At 34.8% G+C, this 13,018-nt stretch overlaps 1 protein-coding gene across 2 annotated transcripts; it reads right to left on the bottom strand.

Annotated features, from left to right (window-relative positions):
- Positions 1-10,004: 10,004 nt before the first annotated feature.
- Positions 10,005-12,458, bottom strand: LOC132053066 (probable histone H2A variant 1). 2 transcript variants are annotated; one of them, XM_059444892.1, is made up of 3 exons: positions 12,327-12,458; positions 11,689-11,813; positions 10,005-10,475 (listed from the first exon to the last, which is right to left on the bottom strand). In XM_059444892.1, the coding sequence occupies exons 2-3, from the start codon at positions 11,803-11,805 to the stop codon at positions 10,179-10,181; spliced, it is 414 nt and encodes a 137-aa protein (XP_059300875.1). In that variant the 5' UTR covers positions 11,806-11,813; positions 12,327-12,458; the 3' UTR covers positions 10,005-10,178. The 2 variants fall into 2 exon arrangements, with proteins under 2 accessions (XP_059300875.1, XP_059300876.1); XM_059444893.1 differs by having other exon boundaries at positions 12,426-12,448.
- Between the last annotated feature and the right edge of the window lie 560 nt (positions 12,459-13,018).

The following is a 13,018-nucleotide window of genomic DNA, read 5'->3' as shown; positions in this document are numbered from 1 at the left end:
ATTTATTTGTAATGTAATTTATAGATATTTCCTAAACTTTTTCATAGTTTTTGTCTTTTAACATATTATTTCAAGCTTGGACTTAAATTTTGAATGATCAACAAGTTTTATAACTCATAAATGTTAGTAACTCAAATAAAGCTCAAATCAAAATCAAATATATCAATACTAATGCTAACAAAAGAAATTCAATTCTAACACTAGAAATGATAATAATGTTGGACATGTATTCTTTAGTTTTGCATTGGTTTAGACAGTGAAAATACATAACTTAATTCTTTTTGGTCTTTAATATTTAGTCATGTAATTAATACTTATTAGTTGTAATTATTTAGCATGACTTACTATTTTTAAATTATGATCATTTTCATTATGATTTATTATTAGCAATGAGCAATATTTGTTTTATGCGATTTCATTATTTTTTTAATTGAATATTTTAGAACAAAGTCATCACCCATTCTTGGAGTGCAGGTTCAGTGGCGTACCGCATGAGGCTGACGAGGAAGTGAGGCTTGGTACCCAGGCCATTCAAAAGAAAGGAAGTTTCAAGTATCTTGGGTCTATTATACAGGGAGATGGGGATATCGACGACGATGTTTCACATCGTATTGGTGCAAGGTGGATGAAATGGAGGCTCGCCTCGGAAGTGTTAAGTGTGATAAGAAAGTGCCACCAAAATTTAAAGGCAAGTTCTACAAAGTGGTGGTTAGACCGACTTTATTGTACGTGGCGGAGTGTTGGCCTCAAGAACTTTCACGTTCGTAAGATGAAAGTCGCCGAAACGCGAATCTTTGCCGCGATGGATGTGGGCACACTAGTGAGGGATAAAATTAGGAACGAAGATATTTGGGACAAGGTGGGAGTGGCATCGGTGGAGGACAAGATGCGGGAAGCGAGGCCGAGATGGTTTGGGCACGTGAAGAGAGAGGCACAAATGCTCGAGTGCGGAGGTGAGAGAGGTTAGCTATGGACGATTTCGGGAGAGGTAAAGGGAGGCCAAAGAAGTATTGGGAGAGGTGATTAGGGGATATGACACAGTTTCGAACTACCGGGGATACGACCTTAGATAGGAGGTTGTGGAGGACTTAGATTAGGATAGAAGGCTAGGTTGCTTATCCTTTCACCATAGTAGTTGTAGTTTTGCTCATTCGTTTATTGCCATTGGATTTCTGCATTTGATTTCTGCTTATAGTTGTTGGACCTTTGTACTTTGATTATCTTATTTATCTATAGTATTTAATGCTCCTTTATTTCCGGACTGCTCTACCATGACTTTTCGCTTTTGTTATTCCTTGTTTTTATATTGTTTTTAATATGCTTGGCCCTATCTCGATCTTTTGTCTTGTTTTTCCCTTTTCGAGCCGAGGGTCTTTCGGAAATGTAGCCGCACCTACCTTTCAAGGGGGTTAGGTGGGTCTGCGCACACTTACCCTTCTCCCCGCACCTCCACATGGTGGGATTCTACTGGGCTTCTTGTTGTTGTTGTGTTGTAAATACCTTAATTAGATAGTTGCATCTTACTAGGACTAAAGAAATATTTGAAGCACAAGTTATATATTTTATATGAAGGCTTTACCAAAAAAAACCTGATAAAACCCGAGGTTAAAAACTCGACTTTTGTTGGTTTGGTTTGGTTTAAAGATTTACAAACCTGACACAATTGATTTGGCTTGGTATTTGAAAAATCCGAACTAACCCGATCCATGTACACCCCTAGCAAGATTATTAATTACTTTTTGTATATTTGGGATCACGTGTAAAACACATGTTAGTTACTATGGTTAAATATTATATTTGTAGTTAAAAAAGTGACATGTGTTGTTTGTTTATTGATTGAGTGTAAACATCCGGGTAAATTTTTATATTTATATTTTGACTTCACGTACGTAGTGACGCTGTCAGCATGATCTAATCTTGATCATGTAAAAATGAAAAAGAAGAGGAATCAATATTCTTCACCATGATTAATTAGGTCATGGTTTTACAGCTTCACTCCATCTTTTGAGACTCAACGGTTCAAAAAGCAGTAATACCTGCAGCCCGCTACCTCGACACAGTATATATAGTTCTTCACACAATGATATATGAAACTAAAAGTTAGCAAGACTGAGCGACAGCAAAATCACTGTGTAAGACTAATCTTTGACTCCAAGCATATTACTATATTTATTATCTTTTCCATGTGCAGTCATGAGTTCTTTCTGTTTCTTGAATTTTGAACCACTTCTTTTTTCAAGATAAATTTTTTTAATTTATTCGTCTTGACATTTTGCTTTGATTTTTTTTAACTCTCTCAAGTAGCAAAAGCGCAAACATTTGGTCAAGGATTCACCCTCTGGACTTGGCAAAATTGAAATTAAATAATGCAGCCAATGATATGCATAATTTCCTCTTTTTTATCTTATTACTGTACAACAAGATAATTCAAGTACGCATGCAAGTGAAATTGCTTGGACTCGAGTTTTCTGTAAAAGGTCATTGTGTACATACTACTCAACAATTAACTAATCACTATTCTTTAATTTGGATGTTCAACTAGATCTCTTTTTTTTCCCAACGTCTTGGATGATGAACTCTTATTGTCACGATTCTATTTACCTATAGATATGCTCGTCCAATGCAAAAAAAAAAAAAATGTAAAATAATCCCTCCACCAAACCCGTCGTTTTACAAATAGTTTGTAAGCTAGCCTCTATTTAAATCATATTCGACTATGTTTTTAATAAAAAAAAATTATTGATTTTTTTAATTTTTAAAGCATCTCTAATTTTAGTGAATAACAAAAAATATTTTAATACCCAAATCTTATATACCCGTGGATAATCAAAATGCTATTTGCTTCAACCGGATTAATTAGCTAGAGACAAAAATGAATAGTGTTTGGCTTAAAAAACAATATATGTGTGTTTGAGCGCCTAGAAGTGACAATATAGATCTTTCATCGAGAAATTCTAATAATTGGAAATAATTCATTTTATGTTTTTTTCTTAGTAGGTCTATTTAATGTAATCTTCAAGAATATATACATGTCTTGTGCCGTTTAATAGTTATCATGTAATTTAACATAGTTAATGTGTGACTTTTATCGAGAGATTAATTACTCATATATAACACATATTTAAAAGAAAAGTTATTCACTAAAATTAACTTTGTTTAGCTAATTCTAGCCGAATATGATTTAAATAGAGGCAACGTCTTACAAACTATTTGTAAAACGTCGGGTAAAAAATTAATATATTTGTATAACGTGGATCCCTCCACGTTTTACAAAAAATTTTTTTTTTTTTTTTCGGTTTGGTCGAATCTGACAAATTAAAAAAATAGTTGGTCGATCCACGTTATACCCCTTTGGTATATAAACTTTTAGTTTATACCGTGACCCTTTTGGACTCCCTATAGCTATGCTCGTCCAATGCAAAAAAATTGCAAATAACACTGCCAAAAACAGAAGCCAGCGACAGAAAATTTTGTCTCTAAGTAACAAAAATTCGTCCCAAATCTTACATACCGGTGGACAATCAAAATTATATTTTCTTCGGATTAATTAGCTAGAGACAAAATGAATAGTGTTTGGCTTAAAAAAACAATATATGTGTGTTTCAGCGCCTAGAAGTGACAATATAGATATTTCATCGAGAAATTCTAATTATTGGAAATAATTCACTTTCTTAGTAGGTCTATTTAATGTAAATTCGAATTAATCAGGTCATTAGCTATCTAGAGATTAATTACTCAAAGAAAAGACTCGCCCTTTTTGTTTAGCTAATTCTCCTAAGAGGGGGAATCTGAGTAGCTCATTGGTTGGTTATATGAACTTTTAACTTGTTGGTGAGAGTTTGATTCCCCACCTTGTAATCCCCTCCCCCATTGCCCCTTCCCCTACCCCTAATTTTTTAACGGAAAAGGGTCAAATATACCCCTGGACTATCGGAAAAGGGCCAAATATACCCCTTGTTATACTTTGGGTCCAAATATACCCCTACCATTATACTTTGGATACAATTCACCCCTCCACCGTTAAAGTTGATCAAAGTGGACATGTGACACTGACATTTTGGTGCGGTGGACGCCACATGACATGCCACCTCACCCCCGCCCAACCCACATCTTCCCTACCACTGTCACTACGCCCCTCAAACTATCTTCACTGTCTCCGCCGGTGCTACCACTCATCTCCGCCATACTAACAACCGCCACCGCCACTATGAACCCATCCCATCGTCTGGGATGTGGAGCTCATTGCCAACCAAACCAAAAGGGCAATCCCGAAGCAGGTTGACATTGATCTCGGTTAAACATAGACTATTCTTGCACTTTCACATATTTATGCATTGCTAGAATATGGGTTAACTGTCATTTCTACCCTTGCTGATTTCGACATCAGACATTAATCAGCTAATTTTTTTTTCTTCTCAAAAAAAAATTAATGAGTTAGGTTCAGGATTCATACACAAATGAATTTGTTTCATGCCTTATTTTCAAAATTATTTTGGTTAGGCTTATAAAGTTTTTGAGTTTTGAAAATGAAAATATCAAAATTCAAGACGTTCTGTGATGGTATCAGGAGTTTGCTACTCAAATGTTTCATAGTATGTTACAATCAACCAGAAAGCAACGTCAAAGATCATAGCTTGATTCATGGGTTTGCTAGTTATTAATAAGTTTTTTTTTTTTATAGTAATTCTTAATTATGGGTGTTCAGGCTTGATATGCGATTTCTATCAACAAGTTGCTGTGTCATTCTCCTTTCTGCATATGTAATTCTTTTCTTTAGGTTTAAGTAGCATGTACAGCTGAAGCGATGGCGGTTGTCATTGTTTCGGAGATGGGTGGTACCACCAGCAGACAGAGGCGGATCTACTTGGAGGTGAACACCCTCGGCAAAAAATTACAGTGTATATATAGGGTAAATTTTTTGTGTTTATGTGCATCTATTAACTTTTGAACACCCTCGGAAAAAAATTACAGTGTATATTTAGTTTTTTTTTTTTTTCGAACACCCTGAATGAAAATCCTATATCCGCCACTGCCGGCAGAGACGGTGAAGATAGTTTGAGGGGCCGTAGTGACACTGGTAGTGAAGATGTGGGTGGAGTGTGAGGTAGCATGCCACGTGGCGTCCACCTCATCAAAATGTCAATGCCACATGTCCACTTTGGTCAACTTAACGGTGGAGTGGTATATTTGTACCCAAAGTATAACGGTAGGGGTATATTTGGACCCAAAGTATCATAAGGGGTATATTTGGCCCTTTTCCGATAGTACAACGGTATATTTGACCCTTTTCCGTTTTTTTAAAAAGAATCACTTAAGGGTGACAAAATTAGCTCATGAAAATATGACTCACTTAATTAGTTCAAGTTTGGGCTGGTCATTGACCCGCTCAATTCATCCGATCAAAAAGTTGGGTTGATATGAAATCTAAATTGTCTCATGAGAATTTTTGTCAAAATATTTTCAAGTTTTTTTAAAATATTTAATATGTTATATATAGTCATAATAAAGAAAAAAAATAGTTTTATAAGTACTATAAAATTATAAAAGAACAAACTATGAAATTAAAATTTAGTAAGAATTAGGCAAGCTGAGTTATGACCCTCTTTTTAGCCTGTTTCGGCCCAAATAACTTTTGGGCGAATTATTAGTCCATTTTAACCCGTCCAAATTCAATCATTCGCCCATTTGACACCCCTAATTTCATCCACTCAGCCTCCTCTAAAACACAATTATAGAAAGTAGTAGCATCTCTTAGGTTGACAAAGACAAGACAATTGCATTGTTGCATTTCACATCATAAGGATGCTCCTCAACGACAACTCCTGTTAGTATCAAGCAACTAGAGAAAAATTCTCTTTTTTCGATTTTAGTTATATGTACTACTACTAACAATATAAAGTGTAATTATATTATTAGTGCTATTTAGCCGAATAGAACATGTTATTTCCTCCATTTCATTTTGTTTGACATTATTTTTTTATTAGTTTGTTCATAAAAGAATGACATGTTTATATGTTTTCTCAATTAGAAGATTTTATTAGCCACACAAATATTGTGAGTTGTGACATGCTAAAGATCACAAATTTCAAAAGTCTTATTTTTAAATAGATGTTATAGTATGTATGAGATCATAAGTTTTAATTTATTTTTTTTCTTAAATTCCAACCCCGAGTCAAACTACGCCAAACAATTGAAACAAAGCGAGTATTGCTCTATTTTCCACGTTATCATAAGTATATAAAGAGTTACTTTTTGTATAGGTCAACTTAATCTATATATATATATATATATATATATATATATATATATATATATATATATTATTAGCGCATAAACTTAAAGTCCCCTTTTTTTTCTTTCACTAGATTGGTTCTTAGTAGTTAGGGTCTTGATTATTGAAACTTGCAAATACTTGTTGGAAATCAATAAAGTGACCATTATTTATATTTGAAGAGAGGCAAATAAAATGCAAATTGTTTCGAAAGATCACATATATACATGAAGAAGATTTAACTAATATACAAAGATACGATGAATAAAATTGAGTTTTTTCTACTGAACGATTGATCAAGCAATGTAGTCTATGAACAATTTTAAATAATTCATTTAGTATTTTCTTTTATACCAAATAAAAAGCTAGTGTCTTATTTAAGCCAGTAAGTTGGGAACTTTTGGGAGAAAATACAGAATTTTTCTACTTTTTGGCACTTTGACAAAAGGGGGTGACTCTGCATTCACCTATTGGTTGACATCTTCTCATGAGACCAACCAAAGGAATCAAAACAAGCTAAAAATAACTTAAACGTCAAAATAACTAATAACTTTTCACTATAAGGATCAATTATTCCCTTTTCTTTTCTTTCCTTTTAGCTTTACAGATCAGACTCCAATCTCCATATATATTGAAGTAGTAATAAAGCATGGATATGTCTTTATAAATTTCTCTTTATATAAGTAACTGACAAGAAATAGGTGCAAAAATGGGAAGACTGATTTCCTGTTCAAAAGGGAAAAAAGATACACCCTCGATCTCATTGATCAGCTCTTAGAAATTGACACTTACAAGTAAATGAAAAAGGGACTTTCCAAGGGTCACTAGTCATATAAAACTTAAATATTATTGTTATATTCCAATCCCGTGGCATTCGTATTGTTCACTTTGGCCCAATTAGCATTACAAATTTGTTAATTACATTGCATCGTCATCGTGTCCAAAAGCATGTACTATGTGAACTTCTATCATGGCTTATAAACGTCTTCATTGTTGAACTATGTGACTATCTCCTCTAAAAGTTGAAGATGTCAGGGAGCCACACTTTAATATAGTTAATGATGTCTTTAACATTCAATTTCCTCTCCCATTTCGATATGGAATTTCATCTAAGGTAACAATGTACCCGTTTTCAGAAGCTTATCAGCATATAAACCTATTACTCCTTCTCTTTGACCCGTCCTCGTTGGTTGTGTGAAGTTCTCGCTTTCGTGGAGACATATAATCAAATTATTTATAGATCTCGTCTTAATTACTTACAAGTTACAAGTGGTCGAAGAGATAAATACATGTGGGGTTGAAGCAACCATCAATGAGGACGGAAGCGGCAACGAGGAAAAAAGAGTTGGAAAAAATTCAAAGATAGATTTTAGATTTTCATACTTGGACATTCGATCGAAAAGGTTTAGTACAATATGCTTAGGAGGGAATAGTAAAATTAATACTTAGAAATGATGAATATATAATCATATGCCATGAACTCTGAAATATATAAGCTTATGCAATGAATATATATACTCAAATTCATGGCATGAATATATATAATCTAATGTCATGAACTCCGGAAAAGGATTCGTGCATTAATGGTTCATTCATTGTCCAATACGCCTCCAACAGTTAAGGTGGAATGAATAGGATTTTCCACCTCTCAGATTCGAGTCCTGAAAATAAAAAAATTATAATATGAAGCAGTTTTACTCGACGTGAATCCAAATTAGTCGCCAGGTTGTAGCGTCGCGCGGTGTTAATGTTCAAATTGTCTCACTATATGCTATGGCTATCTATCATGAGTGGACCACTTCCATCTCTTCTTTAATTTGGACATGATTTATTATATTTTATGCCACAAGCTTTTTTATTCCTGTCTTATTAATCATTAATAACATGGAGATATCTTAAAGTACTTGTATAAATACATGATATCCTTGGTTCTTCCCATCCACGCCCTTTCTGAATTCTGAACCCTGGCCTATTCATACACAAAAGAAAATTCATTAAATTCTCTAGTTAGAATTTCTGACTCTGCCAATGCTTAATGTTGTTCGAAAGATCGATAGTGCGCCGTGCAGCAGTAGCAGGTGAAGCTGCCAGCATGATCTAAACTTTCCTTTAGCTCCAAATAATATCTGAGGAAAGATCAGATCATGTGGCAGCCTCACCTGCTCATGCTGTCACGAAATTAACCTATATCCTTGATGATTCTTTGTTTTCAAGGCACCCTTCTTCCATTTTCTTTGATCTTCTCCTTTTCTATTGATGCATCTTTGATTCTTTAGCTCAAATGCTCCCTTCTTACGTCTTCTATGTTTAACTTATATATATATGAAAACAATTTTATAATATCAGAAGTTTTACACTATTCGTGCAATTCAACTACAGTTATTACAAGTTAATCCTACTTTATTTTCTAAGTTACTGTATCAAACTTGACAGGTGCTTTTGAGACATTCCTTATGTTTATTGAGAGCTCATCTTCTGCATTTTGCTTTCTACCTTAGACACTTGCTTTTGTTACTGAGTCCCAGGCTTCTAATTTTTTGGCTGGTCTGTATATCCATATCAAGTGAGTAGAAATATTATTCTTGACTGAATGAGGGCTATAGAAGAGGAGCCTTGGAGTAACTGGTAAAGTAGTTGCCATGTGACCTAGAGGTCACGGGTTCAAGCCATAGAAACAACCACTTGTAAAAATGCAAGGTAAGGCTGAGCACAATAGACTCTTATGGTCCGGCCCTTTTCCGGACCCGTGCATAGTGGGAGCATAGTGCACCGGGCTGCCCTTTTACTGAATGAGGGCTATCTAAAAGATATTGCATCACAGTAGGAAGAAGAAAAAAAACATGAAAAAGGCAGTTGATCTGGTCTACAGTGAAACTATTGCCTTATTCTGCTAGACTCCTTCAAAAATATTGACTGCAGATAATTTGGTCACTCAGTACTCCGTAATATTTTTGAAAGGAGTACAGCAGACTGTGTAGTTACATCTATAGAAGTTTGGTCAGCCATAATTAGACAAGTTTAGGTATTTGGGATGCTGTGGAGTAACATCAATAATGAGGTTTCTTCTGAGCTAATCCAGGAGAGTTCAAGCATTTTTTTCAATTGGTCCACTATCGTCAAGATTATAATTAGGATTTTATATCGAAGTTGTGAACAAGTAGTCAACTTACAAAGATAAAATCTATTTCACGAAGACAAAGAAAAACATTTTTGTACCGTGAAATTTCATATTTAGAAAAGAAACCAAGTTCTTAATAAGGCTGGTTTTGTTTTAGGACAACTAAGAACACTAGAAAGTGAAGCTCATTGATCAAAGATGTGCAAAAATCAAGTTGGCATATTACTCTCTGGACAAAAATGTGTTTTGCCTGAAAGCTTCAACTTTATTTTCCATTTTCTGTCGACTGTCATCTTGCATCATCTCATATCACATTCTCATCTTGACAAATTCAAAGACAGATCCTTGATAACATTATAGATAGCCTCAAATTGCACTGATCTTACTTTTCTTCCTTCTGAAGTAGAGTGAAAATTCCAAATGCCTAAATACATTCACGCTTCTCAAAAAGTAAAGTTGGTAAACAGATTTTCCAGTCCAATACTCATAGGCTCTTTGATAGCCAATGCAGAGAAGGCTAATAAAGTGCTATGATAAACAGTGACAAGCCAGGCTCGTTGATAGCCAATGCAGAGAAGGTTAATAAAGTGCTATGATAAACAGTGACAAGCCAGATACCAACTAAAACCAACAAAATAAAAATACCAACTAATATGTTCAATACATCACATAGGTTATTCTACTCGAACATGACCAGCAAGTACTATATCAATCCAAATAAAACAGGGAAAAAACACTAAGATGGGCAATCTCAAAAGTCAAGATACATCTAGATAAAGCAGGAGAATTTCACTCCTTGGTGGTTTTGTTTATGAGGGATTTGTGAATGTGAGGGATGACACCACCACCAGCAATGGTACCTTTGATAAGGGTGTCAAGTTCCTCGTCTCCACGAATGGCAAGTTGCAAGTGCCTGGGGGTGATTCTCTTCACTTTAAGATCCTTGCTGGCATTACCAGCTAATTCAAGAACCTCTGCAGTCAGGTATTCCAGAATTGCAGCAGAGTAAACAGCTGCTGTAGCTCCAACTCTACCATGGGCTGAGGTTCTGGTCTTGAGCTGACGGTGAATTCTTCCCACTGGAAACTAAAATCCACCCAAACATGTCAAAACAATCATATCAGTACTTGTAGGAGGGTGCTGGGGAAAAGTAAAACCCAAGAATCATATCTGTTGAGCCAAAAGATATTTGAATGTTCTGAACTATTTACAGCCAGTAGATCAAAAATTGATGCCACGCATACATTTTCGACATATCCAAAATTTCAGGATCCCAATAGAGTAAGATGCATCCCTGTTAGTTTTAGTGTGTGCACTTTTGAAGCGACACTGGACGATGACAGTCACATCCTAATGCCACATTATTGGGTTTGGAATGAGACATCTTTTTATAGTAAGTCATTTTGTTGCAATTATTGATTGTTGCCGCCATGTTTATGATCTTATGATGATGATCTTCAGATAATCAACAACAACAAAATACCCAGTGTAATCCCATAGGGTAGAGTGTACACAGACCTTACCCCTACCTTGGGAGGTAGAGAGGTTGTTTCCAAAAGACCCTAGGCCCAAGAAGATCTTCAGATGATCCATGAATGCAATTAAGACCCATTATGTTCATTGCCTCCATATGCATATTGTGTGTGTGTGTTGGGGGGGGGGGGGGTGTTTGAATTGAAGAAGATTGTATTTGTGCAAAGATCAAAAAAAGACAGTTAAAAGAACAGATTCAGCTAAAAGAAAACATTTTGGCATTTGTTTGAAGTTCTTAAGTAATTTTTTGTTTGCAAAGTGTCTGTTTGAACCAAGTCTTATCAAGATTTCCAAACTTAGTTTTTCAAATCTTACAAAAGTTCAAATATTTTTAAAACTAGTTTTTGAATATTGACCATTTGAGTTTGGAAATCTTGAAAAGAAGTTAAAATTTTAGTTCAAACTAACTCAAATGTATAGTCTGCAAGCTCAAAAGCTCTAGGACATTAAAGAAACACATTATCCAACATTTAGTTAGACATAGCATCCCAAAGTCTTTGAAACTTCCACTAAAAGAAAGATATGAAAACAATTGCATACCTAAATCATGAAATGAATTGACAACCCACACCATGGGATAGAGCAATCAGTGATAGTATGAAGCTAAAAAGCAATTCTTAAACCTCCTTGGAACCATATAATACTATGTAATTGTCTTCTAATCCATTTTTGGGTGGATCAAATAGTCAAACACTTTCGATTGTCACTACAAATTCTATCAAACCATGCAGGATTCACTCTTAATAAAGGTGAAACTGTCGATTACCTGCAGACCAGCGCGAGATGAACGAGAGATCGGCTTCTTCTTGTCTTTCTCTTTGTTAGCAGCCGCCGCAGCTGTTGTCTTCCCCGCTACAAGCCCTTTACCACCTTTTCCTGCCATTTTCCTTACTTCAAACAGTACACTAGTTAGAAATAAGAGCAAAAAAAGGATAAAAGTCAGTATTTTGCTTTGATTTTTCAATCTTACAAGGGCAAAAGATACTACTCCCTCTATCCCAGTTTATGTGGCGCAGTCTGGATTTCAAGAATCGAACAGTTTAATTATGACCATGAATTTGGGGATAGCATCTTTAAGTTTTTTGAAATAAAATTTACATATTTGGAAACTACATAAAAAGTACACAAAGATTGATATGAAAAGATTACTGTCAAAGAAAGACTTATTTGAGTCTCAAAATCTGAAAAGTGCCACATAAATTGGGACGAAAGGAGTATTATATAGATGGCCATTTTTTGGCTTCTAAACATTATGGTTAATAAACAGCTCAAATCGGAGAGAGTCTGAAAGCAACATTATTTTTTTCAAATCTTGTACATATTAAGCAAAATCGAAACCAGTTATGAATGCAGTAATATTGGACACAGAATGACTGGAATTCGTAGATCTGCCTTTAGAATCACCTTAAACACTTAAACGAAAGCGAAAAATAAGCGATTTTCTATCAAATGTTGCAAAACAAATGCATTACGAAGAACAGAGGTTTGGGTAGAGGAAAGTACCTTTTTGTTTGTTTGTTTTAATTAGTGTAGATCTGTAGTGTACGTCAATTGTTTGATTTATTGCTTTGTTTGTTTTAATAGGAAAATTGTTTTGGCGGTTAGTTTTTGGTGGGAATTCTGAAATTTTGACTTTCTTTTCAATTTCGAATTTTCGTTAATTTACCAATTTACCCTTAATTGATTGGGCCACCTCCCAAACCTGACGAATGAATAAGAACCGAGGCCCAAATCGGTATTATTTAATTTTTGGCCCTCAAGACAAACAATTTTTTCTCGCGGAATAAGTTTATATTTTCGCGTTATAATATCTCACAAGTTATTTTCGGTGTCCTTAAATAACTTTAGGTTAACTTATGTCCCGCTAGGAATAAGTTCGATTTTGAAGGGTAAAAATTAAAGACCAACCCATTGAAGGTCAAACCGCGTAATTCTTTCAATCTAAGTAGGTTCACTTGGATAAATTCATTTATTGCCATTCTTTTAAGTTTTAACACCTGCAAGTAAAGGTGAGGATGATTACGCTGATTTAATTTTTGCATAGTTTAGTGATTTAACACGGTTGAGAATCCGTGAGGTTATTAATCCAAGGTAAA

Source organism: Lycium ferocissimum, chromosome 4 (genome assembly GCF_029784015.1).
Source record: "Lycium ferocissimum isolate CSIRO_LF1 chromosome 4, AGI_CSIRO_Lferr_CH_V1, whole genome shotgun sequence".
Classification (NCBI taxonomy): Eukaryota; Viridiplantae; Streptophyta; class Magnoliopsida; order Solanales; family Solanaceae; genus Lycium; species Lycium ferocissimum.
The sequence above is the reverse complement of the archived record's forward strand: the minus strand, read 5'-3'. Positions and strand labels throughout refer to the sequence as shown.